This window comes from Sceloporus undulatus, chromosome 4 (assembly GCF_019175285.1).
Source record: "Sceloporus undulatus isolate JIND9_A2432 ecotype Alabama chromosome 4, SceUnd_v1.1, whole genome shotgun sequence".
Lineage (NCBI taxonomy): Eukaryota > Metazoa > Chordata > Lepidosauria > Squamata > Phrynosomatidae > Sceloporus > Sceloporus undulatus.
This window is the reverse complement of record NC_056525.1, coordinates 134,668,673-134,696,615: the sequence shown is the minus strand read 5'-3', so window position 1 is coordinate 134,696,615 and position 27,943 is coordinate 134,668,673. Positions and strand designations below refer to the sequence as shown.

The following is a 27,943-nucleotide window of genomic DNA, read 5'->3' as shown; positions in this document are numbered from 1 at the left end:
GAAGGTTCCAAGATCATCCATGTCTCCTCACCCAGCTTCTGAGCTGAGACTGACCCCTCCCAGCAAAAGCAATGCATAAGTCCCCCTAAGCCAAAGCACTCCACTCCCAGCAAAAGCCCGCGCAGCAGGACCCCTCCTTCCCAGCACTAGTTCCCATCCTCCATCCCTATCCCCTGAGAAACGAAACTGCATTCCAAGTCTCTGCAGGCCAGTCTCTCAAGGACACTAGATAACTCACACCTGGTCCAGCCTAGCACTACATATCACCATCTCTACAAGCTATGCATCCACAGTTAGAATACATCTGGTAGAATACTTCAGGATTCTAACATCTATACTCTTTTTAACATGTTGGGGGTAGCTGGTAAGGCAGGCTTATCTGCTGTCTCCTTTTCACTTTATTTTGCTGTTCATACATGCCCAGTAAGGGATTCTGGAGACAGCTAGTCTACTATAGGCAGGCACACATGGCTACAGTAGGGTCAGTTAAAGAAGAATCCCACTCTTTCCTAGCTGAAGCTTTATTGCATTTTTACTGCGGAAACATTGGTGCAATCCAAGACTGAAAGTGTGTTTCTCCAGCCCTCCTTCCATTGCTGATGCTGCTTAAAAAAATCTAGCTGGACAGAGGATGAGGAGGAAAGAGGGCTGGGTGGCCTTAAAATTGTCAAAAGGAGTGCCTTTGTTAGAGGCTTTGATAACAGAAGTATGGCTCTATTACATTATTTGGAATTCTCAACCAGATAATTCTAGTGCCTTACCAAACTACAGATCCCAAAATTTTGTAGGATGCAGCAGTGGTGGAATCATGAAGCTATAGTTTATATAAAGCAAAGGTGGAATCATAAAGCTATAGTTGTGTAGTGTAAAAAGGTCCCAGGTGTTTGTAAAGGCTGGAGATGTGCTATGAGATCTGTCCAATGTGTGAAATTGCCTCTTCCCTACCTCTGCTGTTTTTTGGGTATCTTTTTTCTCCGCATACCACAACTCTAAATTTTTCCTCCTGGTTATTATTTGATAGATAATAATCATATATTAACAAGGATCTTATATTTTATTTTTAGTGGGGCCCTTCTTGAGTACAAACATTCTCGACGATTCTCGCAATAAAAAGAAAAACCCAACAATAAAAACATTGTCAGCCAATAAATAATTAAATAATATATTCCCTGTCCAGTTTTCTGCTAAAGAGTCAGAAGGCTGTCTTCCTTCCACAAACATATAATCATCCTCCTATTCACACTATCCAAGTAGACCACTAGAGAGTTCTTAGCTCTTTCCTTCTTTTTGGCAGGACTCGCAGCACGAAGAAAGTACAGGAGGACAATCGTCTTTCTGTACTTCTCGCCCCGCTTCTTCAAATCAGTGAGAATAGATTTCTGTACACTTGCAAGTGTAGGCATTCACTTCCTTCCCAGCTGGCAGCCTTTCTTCTAAACCGCCTGAAGCTTCCCAACAATGCTGACCCAGTCCTTTCGAATTATATAGCCAGGCACCATCTCGATGGGGTCTTCTTGCCTTCCAGCTAACAGGTGAAGCTACCTGTCATAGCAAAGGAATAAAAAGACATCTTTGATTAGGAGACCCCCTTGGCTACACTCCCACTCCTCCTTTTTAGTGCCTTTAAATATTGAGGGGAGCGGTTTCATTTTTTTACTGGGGACAACACACGAGTTTCACTGACAAGTACCATGCTTTTCAGAGCTTTGTCCTGCGTTCAAGAAACAGCTATCAAGAAAAAATTGCTATCAAATACAGTGGACCCTCCACCTTCGCTGGAGTTAGGGGCACAGGACCCCCGTGTAAGTGGAAAAATCACAAATAAAAAACACTATTTTTTTTTTACCTTAGAGAACACTTCTCTAGGAATCTCTAGGTCCTCCAGGGCAATTGTACAGCCAAGATCTGCCAAATGTTGACCATGAAATTGTGCTGGAGGACCTACAAATGCTTAAAGAAATGTTCTCTCTAGGAATATCTAGATCCTCCAGCATGACTTTTGGCAGACGTTGACAACAGAGTCATGCTGGAGGACCTAAAGAGTCCCAGAAAAGAGAGCATGTTAATCAAATCCGGGATTAATCAAAGCCACAAAAGTCAAAGCCGCAAATGTGGAGGGCCAACTGTATATCCATTTCTGGATATGTGGATTATCCAGAAATGGAAAAACTGCTAGGAGAGGATGACAGTTAGAGTCTAAAACTGACCTTAAAAAGAAGGAGAAGAAGCCTGCCTGTTTTCTACTGTTTTGGATTGAGATAGCTTACTATTGGAGACCATTAAGAACAAAGAAGGATGTCAGATTACTAGTAATTCTTGTGGTTTTTTCCCCTCCGATCCCTTCCTTATACTCTATTGAACCACTGACACCAATTGGCTATTCCATCTGGGAGCAGATCTCCCGATAGGGATGCTTAAACTCTGTTATTCACATCTTTTTAGCCATAAATCGAAGAGGACGCTTTCTGCATATGGGTCTGTCCTCCCCACCGTCAAGCTAGTGCCCCACCCTTTCTTTTCAGTGAGGAAAACAACAACCCAATGGGGCTAACAGATTCCCTAAAAACGCAGCGCAGGTATGCAATGGTTTAATGGGGGAAGCATTTGCGATGCAGTCCATGTAATACACACAGAGTATGTTGCCATGGAAACTGCCAGTGTGCCAGAGGCAGAAGGGACCAGGCTTGGAAAGATGCTGAGCAGAGCTGGCTAGCTCTACCAAATGGAGCAGCGTTTGCAAGAAAGCAGGCTTTCTTTTATTCAAGACAGGGGAGTTGTAAGAATATCCATTTATTTTCCTTTCCCTTTTGTGCAACACTTCCATGAAAGCTACAGAGAGCGACAGGAAGATGGTCTTCTGTTTGATATTATAGCATCGTGCACACACTCCGCCTATCATTCTGATTTACTTTGATTTTGTATGCTAGCTAGCCTACATTAGTGTTACAGTCTTCTGCAGAAGCCCATTTTGGGATTCCCCTGATATCAAAGGGAATAGAGTCTTTCCCCTTGTGACTTGGGAATGCTCTTCCAAAGAGGGACACAGGCGATGATGCTGACCAGGGGTTCTTTCACACTACCCAACTATTGCATTATGGTTTTTTGTGGGTATTTCAGGCTATGAGGCCATGTTCTAGAAGAGTTTACTTCTGGCATGCTGGCATCTTCTTTTCTGAAACCCCAAAAACCCCACAAAAACTATTGCACTATGATTCCACTTCAGCTGACTTGGTTGCTTTGTATGGAACTGAGGGGTTTGTAATTGGTTAGAGGCTCCCAAAACTGCAAGTCCTAGGCTTCCATGGGTGTTTTCCTGGCAATTAAGGAGGAATCATAGCAAAATAATTGTGTAGTGTGAAAGCAACCCATGTACCAGATCCGTTTACCATATCTTTCAAGTCTTGACACATCTTCATTTCTTGAGCTGCTCTCTTAGATCATATGAAACTGACATGTTATAAGTCATATTGTTTTCTCACAGATTATTTTCTCTGCTTTTACAGTTGTGTTGTATTCATTTAATTCATGCATTGATAGTAGGACAAATCTCTCTCTCTCTCTCTCTCTCTCTCTCTCACACACACACACACACACCTTTGTGAGTGTGTCTGTGTATTCATTGCTGTTGTCGCTGTGTGCTTTCAAGATGCTTCTGACTTTTGGCAACTCTAAGGCAAACCTATCACAGAGGTTTCTTGGCAAGAGGAGAGTTTGCCCTTGCCTTAGAAACTGTCCCTCAGTTGTGGCATTCTATGTTGTTGTTGTTGTTGTAACTTTTTAATATCATGTGAATGGATTCAGGTTAACAGAAGACATTTTTGTGTGTATTTTTAATTAGCAAGTTAGATCAGTTATGTTTTTTTTTTAAAAAAGGGAATATTTCCCCATGAACTGATTCTTTTAAAATACTTGTAAAGATATAGCACCATACTATATTTAATGTATAAAATATATCACATCAATTTTTTGATATATCCTGTTTCCAATTTTTTAAAAAAGTCTACTGACATAACTGCTACCTCTTTCCAATGGATTCAGCTATTACCCTCTTTCCTCCCCATTCCTCTACCTTTACTCTGTCAACAAAGGACTTTGTTGACCACTTTAGGCAATTTTTACTTTTCTTTCCCTTAATAATTTCTCTTTCCTAGTTTCCTTTTGTTTCTTTCCCTCTATATTCTATAGTACTGGAACCCTGGCACTTTATATATCCACCAGCATTCTGAATTCTGGAACCCATATGGAATACACATGAAAGAGTGAAGTGGTTTTTTTTATCAGTGTTATATATAAATTATCTTCAGAATGCAATAGAGTCCATATTTATCTTTATAAAAATATTTTATGGGCTCCATTTCCTTTGTGCATCTTAACTTGCATAGGATCAGCCAGTATACTGTTATAGTCCCTGAGAGATTAGAATTCCCCACAAGATCTGCTCTGTTTCTTGAGCTTCAGTCCCATATTTATAAGTCTCCCGAGGCACATTGTGCCTTATTTCCCTGCCTCATGTAATTTTCCCACTGTTTCTGTGTTCCCCAGTATTGAATTTTATTACCTGTCCTGGATAGGGATACTGTGGAACAGAAGCAGAACACATTGCTCTTTTTCATGTAGGGTTGTGATGAGTTCCAAGGCAGTACATCCTTATATTTTAGTGCAGTATTACTTTATGTTGACTTTCTTATTGTGTGTCACCCATAACCTCTAGCATTTAACAGATGAGAACAGGAAATCATGCATTCATGGTAAAGAAGGGGCATAATCCAGTACTGAGGTTTGACAGCCAGTATAATTCAGATAATGTACCAAACGCTTCTTCCCCTCCCCACCAAAAAAGCAAGAATTAAAAGTGTTTAAGAGGAGATGGCTGAGGTCAAGTCAAATGAACCCCTTCAGGGAGAGTGATAGTTAAGTGCATGCCCTCCAGCTATCCAGTTTGGCAGAGACAGTCCAGAATTAATCTTCTGTCACCCCACCTTTCAGCTGTTGTTGTTGTTGTTGTTGTGATACTTATTTGTATCCTGTTTCCCCCAAAATTTGAGACTCAACGCATCTTACAATTTAAATGAACACTACAATTAAAATATACAAACTATCCAGAGTATTAAAACCATTCAAGCCTCAGGTTAAAAGAATAAAATGCCATTCTGAACTTTTTTTTAATTAGCCTTTCATCTTTTTTAAAAAGCAGTTCAGTTTAAAACAATACAGCACCCCATAGCCCATTCTTTTAAAAGTTTGTTTTAAAAACCTATCAGAATAAAAAGGTTTTAATGGAAGGACAAAGAAGAGACCATTCTGGCCTCCATGGGAAGGGAGTTCCAGAGTTTAGGGGTGACCACTGAGAAACCCCTTTCTTGAGTTCCCATCAGCTTTGCTTCTGATGGTGGTGGGACTGAGAGAAGGGCTTCTCCTGATAATCTCAGGGCCAGGGTTGGCTTATACAGGGAGATACAGTCTGCCATATCATAGAATGCTTTATAGGTCATAGCCTATACTTCGAATTGTGCCCAGGAAAAAACTGGCAGCCATTGGAGTTGTTTTAACTACTCCCATCATTCCTCATAACCAGTATAGTTGGCACTGAAGAAAAATGACATAAAATAATATCTGGTGGGGGCATAGGTCCAGAAAGGCTCTGAGCTGAAGTAATATGAGAATTAAAGTGCCTCTGAACACGTGTGGTCTACCACTGATTGTCTTCATTTCCAAGGCTCCCCATAGACTCAGAATTCAGATCCAGGTCATCTGCAATCGCATACGTAACCCTGATTTAGTAAAACAGGGATCAAGACCACTTTCTCCAGTTCACCCCTTTGTTGCAGCAACTCATTTCACAAAATAAAAATGTCCTTCTAAAATTTTACTATTCACAACAACAGCAGTTTGCCAGCACATGGAAGAAGACAGTTCTTCAGGTATAAATGATAACCTTTGAGTATTGCAGCTTATCAGTGAATTCAGAGAGGATATGAATGACTGAACCAAGCAGTTTCTTTCAAACATCTTCTGCTCTGACTCTGCAAATGTCCACCGTGTCTTTAGTTCTGTGGAGTTTGGGTGTGGATAAGAAGAAATAGCTAAAGCATATATATTTTTGGGGGGTATCTTTTCATTTATTGCTGGTTGTGGTAGCCTACAGATTCCCATAATTCAACCATACATGGCCATTTCCAAAGCTGAGTATGTAAATTCACTGGAATGTTTTCCAAAGATAATCAAGCTCTACGAATCTGGTCTTCAACAAAAGCATCCTTCCTTCCTGTCTCATTCTGCAGAGGCAGATGTTGATCTGTTGTACTCTTTTCATCTGTTCCTCTCCCCGCCCCTTTCACAATCCTCAGCAGACAGCACTCTCTCACAGACAAATCCTCAGAATGGCTATCCTCAGACCTGGAGTGAACTCTAGTATAGTTGCTGAATGGAGAATGTAAGTTATATTATCTTGAGTGACCTGAAAAGCCTTAGACAACTGTCAGATAAAAAGAAGACCTTCAAGCTTGCAGAGAAACTACTTTGGGATGATGTACAAACATCCAGGAACATGTTTGTAAATCATCTTCCTCAAGATCTCTTAGTCAATTTCCAACAGTTAATTATTTTAAAGTGTTCTAGCAAATTTAGATTATATCCCTATGCACAGTTATCTGGTAAGATTAAATTTTCAGTAAATGTGTTTGAGGATGCTTATTCGAAAGCAGTAGAAGGACATTAGAGTCCTGCCCTTGCAGCTACATTTATTTGGAAGGGATTGGAGCTTACTTTTACTTATACAAGTTTGAAAAGCCTATAAATCAGAGAGACAGTGGTTTGAGCATTGGACTACAACTCAAGTCCAGGATTCAATTCTCTGCTCCATCATGGAAACCCATTCTCTCAACCCCAGAAAACCCCATAATAGGTTAGCTTTGGGTCACATTAAGTAAGAAACAACTTGAAGACACACAACAACAATCACATAAATCAGTACCAAAGATAGGGAACAGAAGGTTATAGTGAGTCATTGAAATAAAAGTTGAGGCATATTTTGGCATGTTGATTATCATGACAGTTTTGCTGCTATCATCATCATCATCATCATCATCATCATCATCCTTTATTCATCTCTTTCTACCCCCTGTATTGGATGAGTAGGTTTTGAGTACATCTCCTGGAGGATGAGGACTCTGGTTTGTTTTTGAATATATCATTATGTCACATTCTTTTAAAATTTGCATGCAGTTTTTAAAGAGAGAGGGAGGTTTGCTGAACTCACCTAGGTCTTATGCTTTGGCATGAAACTCTAATTGTTATACTCTGTTGAGAGAAAGGTACTTTGCACACACTGAGACACACACTCTCCATCCCCTGGTCCACATCTAGTTCCTGACAGTGAAAACAGATTCTAGGACTCAGCCCTCTTGGATTCTGGCTCAGAATTAAGGGCTTGTCTACACCAGTAAAAAACACCGCACTCACGCCAAAGCTGGTGATGGCAGTCTTCATGGTGTACAGGTATTTCCAAGGAGGATCCATGTTTTTTTGGCCTTTAAGCCAACTTTCTCTAGAGTAAGCAAAGTTGGGGAAAAACCAGTACCTCTGGTTCTTTTGGCCATATGGCTAGATGGATTAGATCTAATTCGGCTGATTCAATTGTCCACATGCCAAGAGCTGCACTATCCACCATATTCTGTGCTAAGCAGCTCAGAAAAGGTGAGGGATCCCCTTCAGGACTGCCACTACCTCACCAGTTGAACAGCTCCCTGCAAGTGCCTGGCTGGCACACCATTACTTCTGCTGAGGCGAGAACAGGGTGCCTGTGTGATCAATGAGGAAAGGGAAGAGTGAAACACTCCCACATGGCTGGACACCTCCTGGAAACATCACAGCCAACAATCTCACTCTCCTCATCCTAGATCACATGGCTGGACATCTCCAGGAGGCATTCTGACCTCAGCAGAAACAGAAGTGCTCCCAGCAGGCTTTACATAGAGCTCTTGCCAACAAAAAGGTGGTGGGGAAGGGTCTGGAACCAGAGGACAGGCCAGTGGAGTTGATGTGGTGTTGGTTGGCTGGCGCATTTGGACAATGATATGCTGTGGCAGTGCCACAGTGGCACTAGATTCAGTTCAGTGCATGTGGCCACCATCATAGTTGATCTGGGGACAGTCCGGAGCATAATACTCAGGACTGGCCCTGGATTAAACAGCCAGTATAGGCAAGACCTTTGTCTGCAAAATCTTTGTTTATGTTTTCAGACAGGTTTTTCTCAGTGCCCTGCCATTGAAAGGGGGTGAGGAAATGCAGGGAGACTCAAGAACATGAAAACAGCACAATCTTAAGTATGGTTACCAGGGAACATCTCCTACTAAATTCAGCAGGAGTTAGCTGGTGTGTGATCAGATGCAAAAGACAATAGGTTTCCAGTTCCATTCATTTAGCAGTGAGAATTGTGTATCCTCCATGTTCTTATCCTGCAACTTGTGGCAGTCCAAGCCAGCATAGCCAGTGGTGAGGAGTGCTGGATATTGCAGCTCCACACTATCTGGAGAGCTGCACAGTTTCCATAATACTTGAAAATTCCAGTGGTTTGCAACAGCAAAAGCAACACAGAGACATTCAAATGTTATTGTAGCATATGCTTTGCAGATGGACCAGAGCCCACATGACCACCTGCATATACTAAGAACACGCCATGCATCTGCCAGTAGAGCTCTAGTTCATAAAAGCTGATGCCACATTAAATCTGTTTTAAGGTGCATGAGATTCTTTGGTGTTCTAACAATTGTGTACCAGAGAGAATGTCAGCAGGCAACCTTTTCATCTTTGCTGAATAACAAACTGTTTTGCACAGCTAATCTGTTAAAGGTACAGAAGCCCAGCAGTCCTTTGCTGGAAGAGATTCCCAGCTAAAAGTATACTCAGTAAGAAATATCAGTCCCTAAAAGAAGTACCTCTCTTTTGAGCTTCAGATTAAAAAAAAAATGAAAACAAGCAATACTGCATGTTATATGAAGAAGGGCATCCTTTTCATTTTTAACATTGTATATGTCTCTGCTTTACCTTTTTCTGATATTTTATTTGTTTTATTTTCTCTTTAGGTCTCAGAATGGGGATGAAAATGGAACTTGGCCAAACAACCAGTTTGATACAGAAATGCTTCAAGCCATGATTCTGGCATCAGCAAATGGTCAGTTTTCACCAATACCATGGCAATTCTATTCCTCTCAGTTATAACCCTCCCCCATTTAAAAGTTTATCCAAAACATTTGTATTATTTTAAAAAATCAAGGTTAATGGGGGTGGGAAATGAAGTGACTTAACTTTTGTCTGCTTTTAATAGCTCTTGTTCAAATATATGTGCCATTATGCAACACTGCATGGTAATAGGGAGCTTAACTGGTTTGCAATATTTTATAAATGTTTTTTTATTCTTAAATTTAAAAAAAGAAACCTGATACTGTATTTTAGTCAGTTAAAGCATTGTACTGTGCAAGATTATTTTCCCCCAGCACCAGCACACCAATAGCTGAGGGTAAAGGGTCAGATCCTTTTCACATTGTTGTCTTTACCTTATACAGTTTGTCACACAAAAAACTTTGTTAAGCCACCAAGGCAGAGTTGCTAGGGCTGGCTTAGGACAGTGAAAGAGATCTTTGGAATTAAGAGCATTTAGATTTTAAAAGAGAAAAAGAAAGAAAGCGGAAGTTCAGTGCTGCTTTGAAATACATCTTTGTAAAAATAGCCTTAGGAGACCCATATGTTTATCATAATCTCTCGGAAAATTCCGATCCAATTTCCTCGCTCCACAAATAAAAGGACTTTCTTTAGTCTAGTACATCATCTAAAATTAATCTCCAATTAATGCAAATGCTGTCTAGTTTCTCTTTACCTCTGTTTCCACTGATAAAATAAATGTGTGTTTCACTTAAGGGTGGGGACAGATCAGGATAATAGCTGGATTTCGCATTTTAAAAAACGGGTGATCAAACATTAAATGCTTCTTTATCTCATCAGTCCTAGGGTCAGTCTAGGGTCAATCTAAAATTTAAGTTTGAACATCTGTCACAGTACTGGGTGGATAGTAACATTTTGACACTAGAGGCAGAGTTCGTGCATCCACCCGTCCCTTTACTTGTATCTTGCCTTTCCCCCAAAACAGGGACTCATGGTGGTTTCCATGGCTTCGACACTGTTTGCCTCCCCATCCCAACCCCCCTGTTCCCACCTGCCCCTGTTCTAGCTTGAGTTCTAGATAGGTCAAAGGCATGCAAAGTTGTGTGACATTTTGGTTTACCTAATGAAAGTGTTACCTAATATGCATTTGGGAGATTTAAAAAAACTAGGGAGAAGAACATTCAGAATGAGAGTTCAGGTCTTCTCATATTTTACAATGGGTGGATCTGTCAGCCTGCAACAAGTAGCATCTTGTTTGAATCTAAACATACTTACTAGAGCTATGTCCTAAATTCAGTGGGGTTTCTAGGTTGCCTCTACAATTGTGCTACACATCACATCAATAGAAACAAATCAGCTTAAATCCAGGCACTCCAGTTTAACTGGTTTATGACTCAGAGTGTCATTTACTGATCAATGTATGCAGCCTTCCTTTCCCCACAATTGAAGTTCTGCCATACCATATTCACTGAAGCATTCCTGTCGCAAGCAAACCATGATGAGCTTATATTGGTGAAATGCAGCTGAGATGTTCTTTCCCTTCTGATCTTATTAGAACAGATTGTTTACCATTTGAACAGGTGCCCTATTTTTTTTATTTAAGTATTTATATCACATCCTTCATCACAGGAACTCTTTGTAATGTTCAGTTTGCATTGAACAAAAACTCAAGGGCCAACACCCTGGCTCTGAAGTGCCAAGGCACCAAATACTTACTAATGCACTCCTACCTATTGTGAAGAGGTGATGCGGCATCTGGTCACTCCATGGGCAAGTTTAGGCACAGGCAAGCAGCAGTGAGCAGCTGAGGTGGATAAGGAGAGAACTCTGCTGGTGCCTCTGTTGCTTAGTGGGTACAGGAATCCTTTGCCTGTTTATTGGGTTAAACAGGAAAAAGTACCTGATCTATAGTTTTTGTGGGTTTTTCGGACTATATGGCCATGTTCTAGCAGAGTTTCTGATGTTTCACCAGCATCTGTGGCTGGCATCAGATGCTGGCGAAACGTCAGTAACTCTGCTAGAACATGGCCACATAGCCCGAAAAACCCACAAAAAACTATGGATGCCGGCCATGAAAGCCTTCGACTTTACATTGGAGATACCTGATCTAGCTAGTGAGAAGGGAAAGGGTGTTAGACTCTGACTTATCCTGGGGACCAAATCAAAGCCTTTGCTGAGCAGGACTGGGCACAGACAGCCTCTTTCTAGTATAGCAAGCCATTGACTGACAAAGTACATTTGACTGCCGGCAAACCAAGAAGTCACATATATTTATATTTATCTGTGTATTTGTACTTGCTTGAGACAGTGGAAAGAGATCTAGCGTGCACATGTTTAAAGATTTCAATGCCTGCTATTTGTAGAAACTCTGTCACAAGCCATATAATGGGCTTAATTCAAAAAAGCACACAAGCAAGTGCTCAGATCTTTGTTACTTTTTAATGCCAGTTTAAGCATGGTTTTTTTCATTCTTTTGCTAAATGCAAAATGCAAGCATGGGGATATTTTTTTTGTGCATTCACATGATCTGGTATTAGCCATATTCTCTGGTAGCTCAGCATTGATGTTGATTTATATATGCTCCAACTATCACCAGTTATCAGGTCTCTATCCCTAACAACACACTGTCCTGTTTTTGTTTTGTTTTTTTCCTTGAGTGTATGGAAGAGGGCAGACATTTTAAAAGAATATGTTAGTTTGTATATACATTCACTAGAGTTGCTATTCCTGAGCTTTTTAATTCCTCTATAAAGAATCCAGAGAAGGGTTCTGTGTTAGGCGACCTGTAACTCTCAAAATAATAGATGCTGTTGAACATGATTTGCATTTAAGTTATTCTACAATAACTATGACCTTATCCATTATGGAATATATATATCCACTTTTACATTTTGTTTTAAAGAATGGTGTCAGGTTGGTTCACTGGTACAGCCACAGACTATCAGCAACGTGTCATGGTGACTGAGTTTGTGGGAGGGATGGGAAAGGGGTGATACATTCATACAGTGGTCCTTTGGTGTGAAAATAATGTCTGGTCAAGCTTATGAGTATTGTGTTTGCTTTCAAAGAAAATAACAGTGATCATTGACGCTGCCCATTAAAATGTAACTGACCATATGCAACCAGTTTTAGAAGCAGGCCTTTGTTTCAAAGGGGTTCTTTTCAGATAATTCTACAAAATGGTTGTAATTCTGATGCAAAGATACAGTTTCTAGCACCTCATTTTGCTGGCCAAAAAAGAAGACCTTAGAGCTAGTTTTCCACCTGCAGAGAAGTTTTTGTAGGGGGCGTTCAAACATGAAGAAACAGTTATTGTTCCAAATGTAAAAATATGGTCCGTGTAACTGTTACATGATTATGAGCTTTTGAAATATTGCAAGGGGCAGACTTCTTTTCTTTTCTTTTTAATGCCATCACCTTCTAGTGTGACTTGAAAACTGCTTTGCACTTAGCACAGACTAATCTAATTAAATCTGCCTAACACCTCCAGCGCTCCATCTGGAGACCTCAAGAGCTTGTTTGCTATTTCTGTGACATTTTAGATAGCCCTGATAAAGGTATTACCCTACTGTGTCTTTGGAATTACATCTGCTTTACATGAGCGGCTTCCAGTTGGTATCCTCCAACTGACAGAAGGCAGTCACCGGCTCCAATGGGGAATCATTTTGTCAATTCCACCTTCTCTCTCCAGCTCCCCACAGAATGAAGGGGACGCTTTGGAACCATGTGTGAAATGGCAAAGAATGAGGGAAAATCACCAAAAATTACCCCACTCTGTACTTTTGAAAAGTGCCTTTCAATCTGTGGAGAGTTACCAATTAGAAACCATCCAGTGTACGTGACACACTTTCAGAACTATCTGTACCAATGCAGCTGCTGCTGCTTCCTCTTCTTCATTTGATGCTACCGCTACTGTGGAAGAGCTGTTTCTTTGTTTGGATGGAGACACAAAAGGAAAATTTGAAATTTTCCTTAGATGTATGGCCATCTAAGGAAGCTTGACCATTTTAAGGATCTTGTCAGTTCCCTTATAACCATTGTGCAGGATTCCATAATCTACTAAATCACTGGGTATTGCTTAAAAGGACATTCACTGCCAGACTATGTAAACTGTTTATGTGTGTTTGTGTGTGTGCATACATGAGTGTCTGTAAGCAACTAGGATATTTGCAAGTATTCTCAGTTAACCCTATAGTTATAGTTCATCATAGTTTATATTAAATATCACAGTTTATATTGTATAGATTTTTCAACACCCTAATGTCTCCCCATGTATGTCCATGGCCATTGGAAAGACTGCAGACTTCTATAGTGACGAGGGCAGGAATCAGACTGCTATCTCTCTTTTTGAAATATCATCGTACATCATCATAGTCATTCAGAAAGCATGTACACTATAGCTTAATCGTGCTATAGCTATAAATATCTGTGGGCATGGAAGTGAGGAAAAGGTGATAACAAGCGTTTTGTGGGACTTCTTGGTGGCCACTGAGTCCATGGGACGTAGCTAGGATTTTAGGAAGGGGGGGGGGTCCAGACTAAGTGCCACCAATATAATGGGGCTTGAGTGCGGCGGCGCAGCAACACACACCATTCATTTTTCTAATGGAAGGGGGGGTCCAAACCCCCAGAACCCCCCCGCCCCCGGCTACGTCCCTGCCATGAGGCAGATGCAATTATACAGGAATCAGATATATCCCAGTTGGTTCATGTGGTTTGGTGTGCAATTTCTTTGGCTCTGCAGAAAGAATAGTTAATATATTCTAATGGCCAGTCGGTGATGTTCTTTTTACTAAGTCTTTATCTCCAGCCATTAGCAATGTTGTGACGTATCCTTATGGTCAAAGAGCTTTCTGAGAAGTGGCAGTGATGATGATCTTATTATGCACTGGCTTTGAAAAGCCTAGGAACCTCTTCAGTGAATTTTAAAACCCAGTCCTTTTGAAACATCAAAGAGAAATCCTCCAGCACTGTCTCCTGTGGCAGACACAGATAGGGAAGTACTGCACAGAGCAGAACTAAAGCACCCATGGAAAATTAGAAATCCTAAGGGGCTTAAAGCTACAACCCTGAATAAATATTTCAAAGATCTCTTTTCTGGTAAAGAAAAGGGGATTTAAAGAGGATCTAAGCTGATGAGGCAAGATTGCATGTGCTGGGGGTGGGGAGGAAATGTGGCGTCCGTGACCATAGGAGGCACGCATTCCATGATAAAACAGGACTAGTGGAATGTCCTTGTGTAGATTTTTAGACACCACCTGTCTGCAGGCCCCAACAGGTCTCCCTGAACATTGTTAAATAAAGGGCTACGCATTTGCAGTGGTCAAAGCTTTTACACAACATGCATTGGCTCCAGAGTGGCTTAGATAAACCCATAAATATTCAAGACTTAAGGATGTGTTGTATTTAGGAGAAAAGCAGAATTTATTTATATTTGCCTGTTCCATGATTTGCTTTCCTATTTTCCTATTAGCCATAAGAGAGAAGAGATAAACATTCATTTGAACTGTCAAAAAGAAAGTAATGCAAAAGGTTTGCGAAGGAGAGAGAACTGCTTAGCCCTCCCTGTCAGGCTTCTTATTACTAGTATTTCATTTATATTCCACTTTTCCCCCAGAACTATAACTGGCAGCTTACAAAAATTAAAACAAACACAGGTATAAACACATACAGAGACATAGGTAAGAAATAGAGATGTTGTTAATTACACCTTTCCATAGAATTAAAAACCTTTTAAATTGATTCAAAAGACAAAAGTGAATAGACCAGCACACTAATAAATGACTTTATAGTTGAAGCCTAAAACCCTGCTGAAATAGAAGTTTTCACTCACTGACAAAAAGGCAATCTATATAATTTACTTTCACTCAAATCCAAAAATTTTTAAAATAGTAGCAAACCAAATTTCAGCTGAAATTAAACACTTGAGCAACCCAATCCTATACATGTCTACTTTTAAATAAACTACAAACTGTTTTATTTCACTACTGCTGTCACCATGGAAAAAGAAATAGGTCCTTCCTTCTGTGTTTCCCAACATCTCATTCTTCCTGGAGGAGAAAAACTGCTTGGAAAAAGGCAAATTGGACACACACGACTGACACCGTCACAATCGGTCTTCTCATTCTTTCAGCTTCCCACGGGTGCTTTTCCCTTTTTAAAAATGTGGATAAAATACACACCTATATGCAATATGCAGTTTGATTATTAGTGTTAAGGAATCTAGATGCAAAAACATACTGCATAACATGGTTGAGAAGTGTCCCTACCACGAGGCAGAGAGAGGTGAGGAAGACATCGTCTCATGCAGTGACTTTAGAGTGGCACCTTAAGTAATAGCTGCCAAAATTATTATTATTATTATTATTATTATTATTATTATTATTATTATTATTATCATCATCATCATCATCATCATCATCATCATCATCTGCAAACAAACTAAGTGGGTCTTGTGGTTAGTTACTTCTTAACAGTTAAAAAATAATGCTGCTATATAGATGTAAATATCTCTCTGGATAATAAAGGATGGGGATAACTGCTGTTATGCTGATGGATTAAAGACTGTGCAAGACTACTCAAGTGTCTCATGGCATTTAGTGTTATTTTTCATGGGCACAACCTGCTCTGGAAAAGAATCAAAGCCCCTCTCTCCACCAAACGTGCAGTAATACATGGCCAGTGTACAGACATCCCCAGCTGGCTGCACCCCCTCATTCGCACTGTAGCCCAGAAGTGGGTTGGTAGGTCACTAAGCAGAGATGAGGCAGTGGAGAAGACAGATTGTCCTGTCCCAGTTAATTCTCTGTTTAAATGGTATGATGATAAAATCCAGGCTTAGCTGTTACAGCCGGGACAGAATGATTCTTTGTGTTTTGGGAAGATCTAGTAAAAGGCAAGGTCCAGAAATGAGCTCGACACAAAGAAGTCCATGGAAGGACTCCCACAGCTAAATTCATTCAACAAGAAAAAGATGCTTCAGGCCACAGATAGCCCTTCTATAATTAGCAGAAGCAACTGATGTTGCTTTTTATAAAATGCAGATGCATCCTATTATGAAGGAAGTATTGCTCTAAAACGAACAGTTAAACATTGAGAAGTTCACTCTACAGTCATTTTTGTACTCAATTAGAAAAAACCATAATCGTGTATGGGCACAAATCATCCATCATTGAGAAAATTTAAGTCCTTTTTTATTTGAACAAGTGAGTTAAAAACACATGCTTAAACCTGCTGAAATCCATGAATAAAGTTCTTAGCTTTCATTAATACTCTAGATGTTTCTTAACTATAAATTCAGATTTAAAGTTACATTTTCCTGATCGCCTTCATCATCTGTTTATTTCCCTGCTTCACTGGCTACTGCTCTTTGGGACAATCCAAAGGAAAGTACTGGTGAACAGCCCCCATAGAAATGAATGGGAACTGTAAGAGAGCAATGCTGTTTTCCCCAGTCACTGAGAGGTTTTCAGTGGCATGGTGAACATGAGTGGAATTATGAGAAGGAGAGACTGCTTCACACTTACTGCTTGGAGCAACTTTTAACTGGGTTGCAGTTTCAGGCAGCTGCCATTCTCCAAACCAAATGTATGAATGGCTCCTTACAGAGTGGTATGTTCTTCTAAGATGCTCTGTCATATGGCCATGTAGACCAAACTTGTAAGACTTAGCACTTTGTTTACCAAACATATAAGCAGTGTAAATTCCCTTATCAAAAGGACAAAGCATAAGGCAGTCCATGTCTCCCAGCTCAGTGAGCCACAGCAGGTGTGGGATTCTCTGTTCTTTTGGCTCAACAGTCATTAGTAATTACTAAAATTTACTATGCCGCACTGTTTGTAGCTGAAAGAATCCAAAGCGATGTTTTTAACTTGACAAACAAAAACGCTTCTGTCTTCCATCTTCCTTTTTTTGCCTTTTGGAGGCATTCCCAGTGACCCAGAGAAGGTTGGCACAGGTACAAGTCTCTCTGTGAGTTCATTGTTCAGATGCTGGTAATTAAGCCTTGAAACATTTTTAGCCACCAAAATTGATTCTGAAAATTTGTTTCTGTTTTAAATGCTCGTCATAGTTTTAATTTGTGCACGGTTGCCTTGCAATCTTAATTATGCTCTTCTGTGGCATAGCACAAATGTTGATGCTCTGTTGCCACAAGCTCTTAGCTGCTTGCGGCATCTCGCCTTATGCAGAAAGCTGAGATGCCAGGCAAGATTTGTAGATAAAGGAAGTTAAAACATATTTGGTAAAGGAATGGGGGGAAATGCTTCCATCTCAGATTTGAGATATATACTTGGTTTTATGTATTTGGAGAAGAGTGCTGTAGTTTTAAAATTGCTAATGTACACAGCTCAGCACAAGCCCCCCAACATTAAATGAAAACAGCAAAAGTAAAAGTCTAGCCCAAGGAGTTCTGTTTTGTTATATTAAGCTAAAGCACTCAGCTATCTTCCAGTTACTCAGTCCAGTTCTTAAAGGCTGCTCCTAAAATGGAAGAGTCAGCTTAGCTCTGATGTGTGTGAAAGCTGAATCTAGGATGTGTCACACAGCTAGAACTGTTACATTAAATTATGTCAGCTGGAAATGGAAAAGAGTAGACTCTCTCCTGCTTTTAAATGCTGAGAGCTGCATTGTACAGAATTGTCTCCATTGAATGTGCTGTCTCAGAGATTACTGACTGATGAGTTCCTCCTCAGTTTGCTTAGTACCAGGGACATAATGACAACCCTGACTAAGGAGGAAAGCCTTTATTATCAAGGCTGTCTAGATCTGACTTCATCTTTGACTGGACACGTTTTATTCCGTGTCTAGCCCAAGATCCTGAGTTAGCAATGTGGCTCACTTCATGTTCCATTAAAATAAGCATCATAAACTCCAAAGTCTTATTCCACTGTAGAGCAGAAAGCTCATGCTGTCTGCAGAACAACTGCTGAGGATCTGAACTTTGCCTTTAAAGTTTCTCCTACCTGTTTGGTTTGGGGCTGTTTTTGTTTGTTTGTTTTTACCAGAGTAGATGTTTAAAAGGTTTGTGTTTTATCTGCCATAAATTGTGCAGGGGAGTAAAGACCTGGAGTAAAGGTCCAAAATGAGAAAAAGTGGACCACCTCATTTACCATTTGGAGATGGAAACATCTTCAACACTTTGATTGTGGGAGCAGACTAATGCTCTCTTCATATCTTTCATAAGTCCTCTACTAATACACACAGTGCTGTAGTGGAAGAAGTCAGATTGATTCATTGGTGGACTTTTCTTGCTCTAACAGGTGAATATAGTGATTATTCGGGGACTCTTCTTTGCAAGATTGTTTGCATTTCTGATTAAAAGCTAAAGGTTGCATTTCAGCTAGTTAAAGATATTTTGTGAACGATTTGTCTTAGATTTAGTATTGATTGTGAATGAGAGGGAAATTATCAGCTATGGATTAACACCTTTTTTTCTCTTTGTTGACAAGGGTCCAAAACACACTGCAGAAATAATCCAGTTTAAGACCGCTTTAACTGTCCTGTCTCACTGCTAGGGCATTCTGGGAACTGTAGCTTTGTGAGACATTTAACCTTCTCTGTTAGAGAGTTCTGACAGATCCCAGGACTCCCTAGCACTGAGCTAGGACAGTTAAAGCAGTCTCAGATTGGATTATTTCTGCAGTGTTGTTTTGGACCTAAGTTCCTATTTCCCATGCCAGTTTGAATGGGGACACTTCTTTGCAAGATTGTTTGCGTTTCTGATTAAAAGCTGAAGGCTGCATTTCAACTGGTTAAAGATATTTTGTAAATAGCCAGCATCCAATGGTGTCATTCTGCTAGCACAAATAACCTTGCACTTACACTTACTGACCTAATTCTTGACTCTGGTGAGGTCAGGGCAGTGCAGTTGCATGTATGAAATGAAATCATTACATTATATGAAATCTGTCTTGGCATCTGCAAAAGGCTCTATAAAGATGCAGTCTTTTCTGTGAATATATGGATTGTTTTATGTTCTTCAGACTGCAACACAAATGAGAGAAGGCACATGTCAGAGAACTCATGTGAAGTGCTCTTTTTTCCAAACTTTCTAAAATTGCTGGGAACCTAGGGGCCCTCTTCCCTGGTAAATGAATCTGTGGAAATCTAGTTTCAGAGAATTCTGATTGGCTTAGCAGTAGGCACATCTGGATGTAATATATGCGAGAGTTTGCAATAAAATGTAACTACAAGTAACATTAGGGGAGTTCCAAAGCAGTCAAACTGAGTACATTTATATATTCTGAAGTTGGATGCATAAGCTGCTGCATACACAGAAGTAGCTTGTACTGTATGATCAGCTAGGAAAGAATATGTTTTCAGAACTCCCGGTGCCTTTTGTTACCTCTTTCTGCTGCCCAATAAATCAACTACCTCCCTTTGCCCTGATTTGGCAAAAACATTCACGATTAATCCAGTTGTTCCCCTTTTCAGCTGCTTTTAAAATGTCCCGGTTTCTCTGTACTCTTCCCACTTTCCCCCATTATCCTCAGCTTACATCAGTTGCTGCAAAATGAGTTCAAAATATAAAAGTATTTAATTTAACTCAGGGGCAAAACAAACTGCCCCAAGACAGCAAGCTGGAGGCAACCGTTTTAACTCTGGAGGGATGCCACAGCAGCCAAACCGCGTGGCGTCCCTCCGGAGTAAAAAGAACCTGCAAAAAGCAGGTTCTTTTTATGGCGCCTGATTGACATCATGAGTGCGTCATTGGTGCACCAGTGACGTAAGCGACACACAGTGACGTCTGTACACTGTGTGTCCCATATATCATCATGGCAGCGCCCATGTGGATGGGATGCTGCCATGATGCCACTGCCCATACAGACTAGGGTTCCGGATACAGACTAGGGTTCCGGAGTGTGCGGTTGCTGCATGCTCCAGAACGCTAGTATCGTCAGTGGTGGCATGCCACTTCGGGCCCTTCTGTTAACTCAGCAGGGGAAGAGGAGAGAGCAGAAACTTGTAAGCTCAGGCACAAGCAAACTGCTGCAGCTTCTCCTAGTTTGTCTGTCCTTCCTCATGAATAACATCTGCATGTTGACTATATTCTGGTGTTGTTTGGCCACACATATGCCAGGTTTCATCTTTGAAATACTGGAGGGCATGCTGGATATGATTGGGGTAAGAAAGGAAGGCAAAATGGTGAACCCCTTGTGCCGTTTATTCCTGAAAGTGCCTGGTGTTTTGGTTTAGTTGGTTGGTTTCTGTGGGGGGACCAACCAAATCCATGTCATATTTGAATCAGGGATCAAAAATTCAGGTTTGGTACATTTATAAATTAATATAAGTAGGATTTAGCAAATACTGTGTTAAAGACTTTACTTAGCTACTTTATTTATCTCTTTAATTATTTATAACTTTGGACCTGAAAGATCACTAGCATTTAGCAAATAAGGCTTTGCTCATATAACTTATTTATTTGTCTCTTTTATCATTTATCACTTTAGTGCCAAAATAAAACTAGCATTTTAAAACTGTGTTAAGGCTTTGCTCATCTAACTTATTTATATCCCTTCCCTCTCCCCCACCCCTTATGCCGGTGCAGAAGCTGCCGCTGCCGCCGCCGCCAATCCTGATGGGAATTCAACCCTAGGAGGAGGAGCAGTGGCAGGTACCATGGGCCTGAGTACCAGGTATGGCCCGCAGTTCACCCTGCAGCACGTCCCTGACTACAGACAGAATGTGTACATCCCTGGCAGCACAGCCACCCTCTCAAATTCCTCAGGCAAACGTGATGGGAAGCCTGCAGCCTCTGGAGGTGGAAACAAGAAGAAGTCAGGGAAGAAAGAGAAGAAGTAGAATCCACAGGAAAACACCACTGCCATCTAAGATCTAAAAGGGCAGACTCTTCTAGCACTCCCCCAATTCATAGCCTAGGATCAAGGATGAATGTGAATGTGTGGTTTGACAAAACAAAACAAACTAAAATGTGGAACGAATGTACACTGTTGTCATCAGAGCTATGAGTAATTCTCCTACTGTTACTCCTCATGATGTAAAAGTATCTGAAAACAAAAGAAAAAGCCCTGTGGAATAATGTTGAATATAGTTTATACTCTCTTGAGGAGGATCTAATATGCAAGGGTGTCAGATCTTTGACACATTTTATTTGCAGTTGTTTTGCTCCAGAGTGATCTGCACAACCAACAAGGCTTAGGGTGGGCTCTGGTCCATTGTAAAGAATTCTTCTAAATGTGGTGGGAGGTATTTTTATTCTTATTTTTCATTTTAAGAACATTCTCACTTTCCCAAATTTTGATGAAAGTTCTAGGGGAGAAAGAAATCAAACTCAACTGGAATCCTTGTTATGAAATTGATAGGGAGTGCTTTTGTTCCTGCTTTGTTTCAAAAGAAACAAGTGTTTATCCTGCATTATTACAAGGGAATGAGATTCAGCTGCATTGCAAACATTTTAATTTTTAGATTTAACCAATGACAGCCAGAAAAATAAAACTAAAATTATGATGCCTAAGAGGCAGGGCGCACAAACATATTGCAATAGAAACCCTTTCAAGGGCAGATATTAGCAAGGTGGGCAACATTACTCATACTGATTTGCAGTGGCCTCTGAAGAGACATCTCATCTACACTTTGATCCGTAAATATTTATGTGTACAATAAATGTTTTCTGAAATAAGTTAAAGAAAGTTGAAGTCACTTGCTTGTGAGCATAGTGAGCTGCTGCTCGTCTAAGCACTGAAATCTCTCTCTTAGTTCTACAGGCAGATCTCTTTGTTAGGTGAATGGGCTCTGGTGGCCTTGTAGGTAGAGAAATTTTGAAAATGGAACGCTTCACATTTTTCCGCACATCAAGCTGCATGTAAAACACTCACTTCATGCCTACAGTAGAACTGTCATCTCCACTGAAGCTAGAGTAGAGAAGTCATTGCATGCCATAAACAGCATGATGTAAATATGCTGTCAAGTGCCCACTTTCTGGTGGAACATGAGCATTGTCTGTCTGTAAGTAGAGTTCAGTAACAAGATGCATTGGGGAAGAGCGGTAGGAAAGTTGCATGTTCTTTATGTCTGTGCAGCATAGCCAAGAAATATCCTTGGTTTGCTGGCCTTCACAAATTGATATTAACTCAAGAACCATTGAGTTAAGGAAATTTAAGGGACCAGACCCAGATAAGGAATTAAAACCGGATATTGACCTTTGACTGCCAAGCCAATGACTCTGTCCCTGAGTTGATGTTCTGAACACAGTAGAAGTGACTTAAGCATTGGTGTACTGAAGGTCCTTGGGACCCCACCACAACCCCTACCTGGATATGAATCCACTGGTTTGTTTGTTTGTTTTTTTTTAAAAAAATCCTTTGCTGTGTTTTGAAATCACTTGTTTTAGATTTTAACTACATTATTTCATAGCCTAGTATTGCCAAGATGTAAAGCTTTCTTACCTTGTGCCATTCTGCACTTACATTCCTTTCCCCCTCCATCATTTAAGCACAGCAGATCCAAGAAGGGAGTTGCAGTGTGCTCTTGGCACTCCTGGTTGCCTTTCTGTGGTTTACCTTCAGTTTCAGCTGGCTTCTGGTATCGCAGTAGCTGAACCACAAAGGCGATTTATTTCCAACAGGGAGGGCTAACCAACAGCCCAAGAACCTTTTTTTAACGTTTTCTTAGACCTCTAATAAGCAGCTTGCCTGATATGGTCAGGCTTCTTTGACCAGCTCAGGTTAGATGTCAGACGGCTTTCCAAAAGTTGCAGTCACTGGCGGTGTCATAATTATTTGCTAGAGCATTTTGCTTCCTATGCCATGTCTAGAAAGCAAGACCTGTCTGCAGGAAAAAAAATATCTGTCTGCATACGAGTGATTTTTGTACTGATCCCAGTCACCCACTCACCCACCCCTTGTGTTTGGTGACAGCACTAGAAACAGTTTACATAGCTATTTGAAACAGCATATGATCTGCTGGGAAGTTCTCCTGCACCAGCCCTGTTGAAACTGGACAGAGCAGTGCAAGAGCATGATCATCCTGTTATACACCCCATTTATTTCAGTGGGACTTCCACAGGTGAACTTCTCACTGGATTGTGCCTAAGGCTTATTATGTACTGAAGTACCGTAGTTATTATGTGACCCTTCTTAAAGTACTGTAGATGCATTTTAGTCATTCCCCTTTTCCTTTTATTCAGCAAGCTGAAAGTAGTGTAGTGGTGCTGCAAACCTAGTGAAGTGTAGTTTTCTTTCTCTTTTTAAAGAATCTTAGTAATTGAGTTGTGGACATCAGTATTTTTTTAATTCCTTTGTATCTTCTTTATGTGTGCTCTTTGTGCTTTTAAATGTATGTGAATGGAAACACTTACTTGTCCTTTCAATGTGTCTAATATTGAACTATACTTATATATTATATATATGCTTATATCCTTCTTATATCCATATAGACTGACGTTGATGTGTTACACGCAAGTTTTATACTCTAATATTTATATTGCTCTTTTTTTCTTTGGGAAAAATAATAAAATCTTTTCTTCTGATATATTGCAAAAATTGTTACTGGAGGAAATAGGCAAAAGTGTGGGTTGTTGGGAGGGATATTTATGTATTCAAGGCTGGAAATATACTCCTTCCTCTCCCCAGAGAATTAAAGGTGATAAACTATATGTACACTCTTAACTTTAAAGGTGATATATGATTGACAACACATTGTACATATCATCTTAGTCACTCATCTGGATACAATAACATGATTTGCAGGTTATTGTAGTGCTTCATGTGCCTGAAATCCTATTTGGCCATAGTTTAGAATATGAGAGACAGTGGTGTACAAAATGAGTCAATTTCTTGGAACTGGCATCTCTGTCCCTTAGGAAGCAGGAAGAGGGAACTGATCACTCATACATGATGATGATGCCCACAGATGATACGCAAAAGAGGAGAGCTTGTGCCTACATTTTACCCCTAGGTAGGAATATAACCCACTCTGATTGGATCACAGAGAGGGGGGGGGGAGAGATATATACAGTACTACAGTTTTCAGTCACCCTCAAACAAAGCTAATCTTGAGTCACTGCATTGAATAATGAATAGATTTTGTTTCAGTTGGTAGCTATAAAGGACAGGAAACCAAACCTAGACTCATGGGAGTCACTGGTACTCCCCTTTCCTTCTCAATTATTTTCTAAACAGAAGTGCCCTGAGTCTGAGGAGATCTTATCCCGTATTTGACTGCAGTCTCACGAAAGGCTTTCAGATCCCAGTGCTATTGTTCCGTCACTGAAGCAGCATTGCATTAACATGAACTCCTGTTAATGCAAAACGTTGCTTCAGTGATGGGACAATGATGGGATCTGCACGATGTCGTTTCCAAGTATTTCATGTGATCGCGGTCAATCATGCTTTCTGGATGTGATCATGTCTGAGTAAGCACAACGTCATATGAAAATCTTCTCGCAATCACGCTATGAGGATGGGAAAATGATGGGACAAGGACGTTTCATCCCCCGTCTGATAATCGATTGAGGCCATTTTCCCCAGTCCCAGGCTGAGAGTGATTTCTCAGGAGTAAGGAAAATCACTCTGCACATGTACCAAAGTTTATCCTTCCTGAGCTAAATGTCTTAACAAATTCTTACGGTTCTTCATTTTGCTGTAGTCCTACTTCTCCCAAACTGGCTTGTCCCTCAACATCATACACCCATATGAAACAACTGGCATGACTGATACTGTCTAAAACACTTCCCCTAAGAAATGTTGGGAAATTGCATGCCCTACCCTGCCATGGAATTACTCCAGACTCAATTACTGGGCTTAAAAAAAGAAACAAGCCCAAACTTGTGTTTGGTTTGGAGGGGAGGGTTACCATCTAATGCCAAGATGGACTCTTCCGTATTTCTTGTTATGACTTTGATATATAGTTGGCCCTCTAGATCCATGGAGTCAACCATCCACAACTTGATTTTTTTTTTTTAATTTCCCAAAAGCAAACATTGATTTTGCCATTTTATATAGGGGACAATATTTTACTATGCCATTGTATATAACAGGACTTGTGTATGCACAGATTTTGGTACCCATGGGCGATCCTGGAGACAAATCCTAGCAGATCCCAGGGGGCCACTGTAGTGTCTTTCTGTCCTGAAGAATACTGGAAAATGCAAACACCTCAGTCAGTTATAAATATGAAGCATGAAGGACTTCACCCTTTCCTGTTGAGGGACATGGAAAAGGGATCTCACGCTTGGTTTTTCCCGGTCTTCACCTCCTGACATCTAATACAAAGAAAGGGTTTGATATTCTCCTCCTTCCATCTTATGCAACCAAAGATGGAAAGGGCACATTTCTCCAGAACAAAAGACAGGTAAGGAAGCGAATACTGGAATAACAGGCTGCTATGGCCTTAGGCTCTCAGTTGTAAAACTAGCTTTCAGACCTTAACAGCAGGCGAAAGCATATTGCTAAATAACCTTCATAAAAGTCTACCTTTTTCATTAAAATGTTTTAAAATCAAATCATGTTCAGATGAAATATAACCCGAACTGGATATTCTTTGTTACTACCTTTTGTTGTGCTTGAACATGATGGTGCTCAGCCCCAGCGAAGATTCAAAAGTATTTGAATTCTCTGCAAAGGGATCTTGTAGCACCTTTGAGACTATGGTCCAAAACACACTGCAGAAATAATCCAGTCTGAGACTACTTTAACTGGCCTGGTTCAGTGCTAGTGAATCATAGGAACTGTAGTTTTGTGAGACACTGAGCCTCCTCTGCCAGAGAGCTCTGGTGCCTCAATGAACTACAATTCTCAGGATTCCCCAACACAGAGCCAGGGCAGTTAAAGCACTGTCAAACTGGATTATCTCTGCAGTGTGTTTTGGACCTAAGTGAAAGAGAGGAGTTGGTAGCATGAGCTTTCTTAGATTTGATACATCTGAGGAAGGAGGTTCAAGTCTATGAAATCTCATGCTAGCAACTTCTTTCTTTCAGTTAGTCTCAAAGATGTCAAATGGTTCCTCCTTTGCATACTGATTTTGCAGAGGTAACACAGCTATGGCTTTGTATCTCTCTCCTGGCAGCTCCCACTCCTTCCATGTAAACCCAGAACTTTCCTATCCTAATATTTGATGCATTCCTCCAGTTTCTCTCATCCCTGCTAGATGCATCCGGATCCTGCAGGCTCTTTCATCCCGCTATGCAGCTAGAACTGGCAAGCCTTCGCTGTTAAGGGAGGGAGAAGAGAGACACATTTCTCTCTTTATAAACAAACACAATTACAGTATATACTGTGGTGCTTTGGAGCAAAAGGCACACTGCTGCCACTTGATTTTGCAATGGAAGAACCGCAGAGAAGTCTCTCTTGCCTGCATCCCATTGAGGAGCTTGGGCTGATTTACAATGTCCTGCACAAGACTATGCTTATTCTGGAGGTTGGAAGGAGAAGTCTTAACTGCTCAGATACAGAAGGGAATCTTGTATCACCTTTGAGACAAACAAAGAGGAATAAGTAGGTATCTTAAAGCTTTTGTAGACTTAAGGCTGCATCCTCACTGCAGAACTAATCCGGTTTGGTACCACTTTAACTGCTACAGCTCCATGCTAGGGGATTCCGGGAATGGTAGTTTGTTAGGGCACCAGAGCACCCTGGGGGATCAGGAGGAGGGTTCAGTCATGGGAGGTCAGGAATGAAGTCTTAACTGCTTGGATACAAAAGGGAATCTCGTAGCACCCTTGGAGACAAATGAAGAGGGAAAAAATGCTGGTAACACAAAGCTTTGGTAGACTGCATCTGCACTGCAGGAATAATCCAGTTTGGCACCACTTTAACTGCCATGGCTCCATACTAAGGTATTCAGGCAACTGCAATTTGTTGTGGCACCAGAGTTTTGCTCTGCTCTCAGGGGGTCCTCTCAGAGCTTTGCTCTGGTGCCCCAATAAATTACAATTCCCAGGATCCCATAGCATGGAGCCATGGCAGTTAAAGTAGCATCAAACCAGATTATTTCTGCAGTGAGGATGCAGCCTTGGGTGCCTTGGCAGAAAGGCAGCATACAACGACTTAACATATCTACAGAGGAAAAGCAGAGGATCTCAAGGCCTTGTTGCCATCCTGGGGAAAAGAGGGTCCCCAATGGCTCCTTGCCCAGGCCTGTAAATGCCTTTGGGGGAATTCCTTTGGTCCCAAGGCTAGGCAGATTTCCCAGGTCCACCTACACCTGAATCCTTATCTCTGATTTCCAATGAATGGAGGACTTTTGGGCCAATCTACATAAAGGGAGAAGTTCTGTCATTTTTTTTCTTCCAAAAAAGCATCACACAGGAAGAAGGGGGGGGGGGGGGGGGATCAGAGAGCTGGAAGAGACCCCAAGGTTCATCCAGTCCAACCCCCTGACATGCAGGAACTCACAATCAAAGCACCCCTGACAGATGGTAAAAAGGGTCAGTCGTGTATAAGGAGAGCTCAGCAACCCCTTTCCTCAGTCACTCATTTGTTTATTTAAATATTGCTATCCTGTAGTGGCTTGAGTGTTGGCCTGTGACTCTGGAGAGCAGGGTTCGAATCCCACCCAGCCATGGAATGCCATTGGGTGACCTTGGCCAAGTTACACTCTCTCAGCCTCAGAGGATGACAGTGGCAAACCCACTCTAAAGAATCATGCCAAGTCACCTTAGGGTCGCCATAAGTCGGAAATGACTTGAAGGCACACAACAACAACAACACTCTTGGTTTTATGGTCTTTGGGGTGCCTTTCTGGTCTCCCTTTCTGGTCCTTTTGGTGCCCAGCGTCTCTTTCCTACACGCTTGGGCAATCTCTCCTTTCGAAACACCCTTAAATG

The 27,943-nt window shown here is 41.0% G+C and overlaps 1 protein-coding gene across 30 annotated transcripts in view; it reads left to right on the top strand.

Moving 5' to 3' along the window:
* LOC121928513 (protocadherin gamma-C5-like) overlaps positions 1-22,465 on the top strand; it is a 368,742-nt gene extending 346,277 nt beyond the window's left edge. For all 30 annotated transcript variants that reach the window (XM_042463345.1, XM_042463325.1, XM_042463326.1 and 27 more), the window contains 2 exons: positions 9,084-9,172; positions 20,708-22,465. In XM_042463345.1, coding sequence (XP_042319279.1) covers positions 9,084-9,172; positions 20,708-20,961 — 343 coding nt within the window. In that variant the 3' untranslated portion in view covers positions 20,962-22,465. The remainder of the gene's footprint in view (positions 1-9,083; positions 9,173-20,707) is intronic.
* Positions 22,466-27,943: the final 5,478 nt, after the last annotated feature.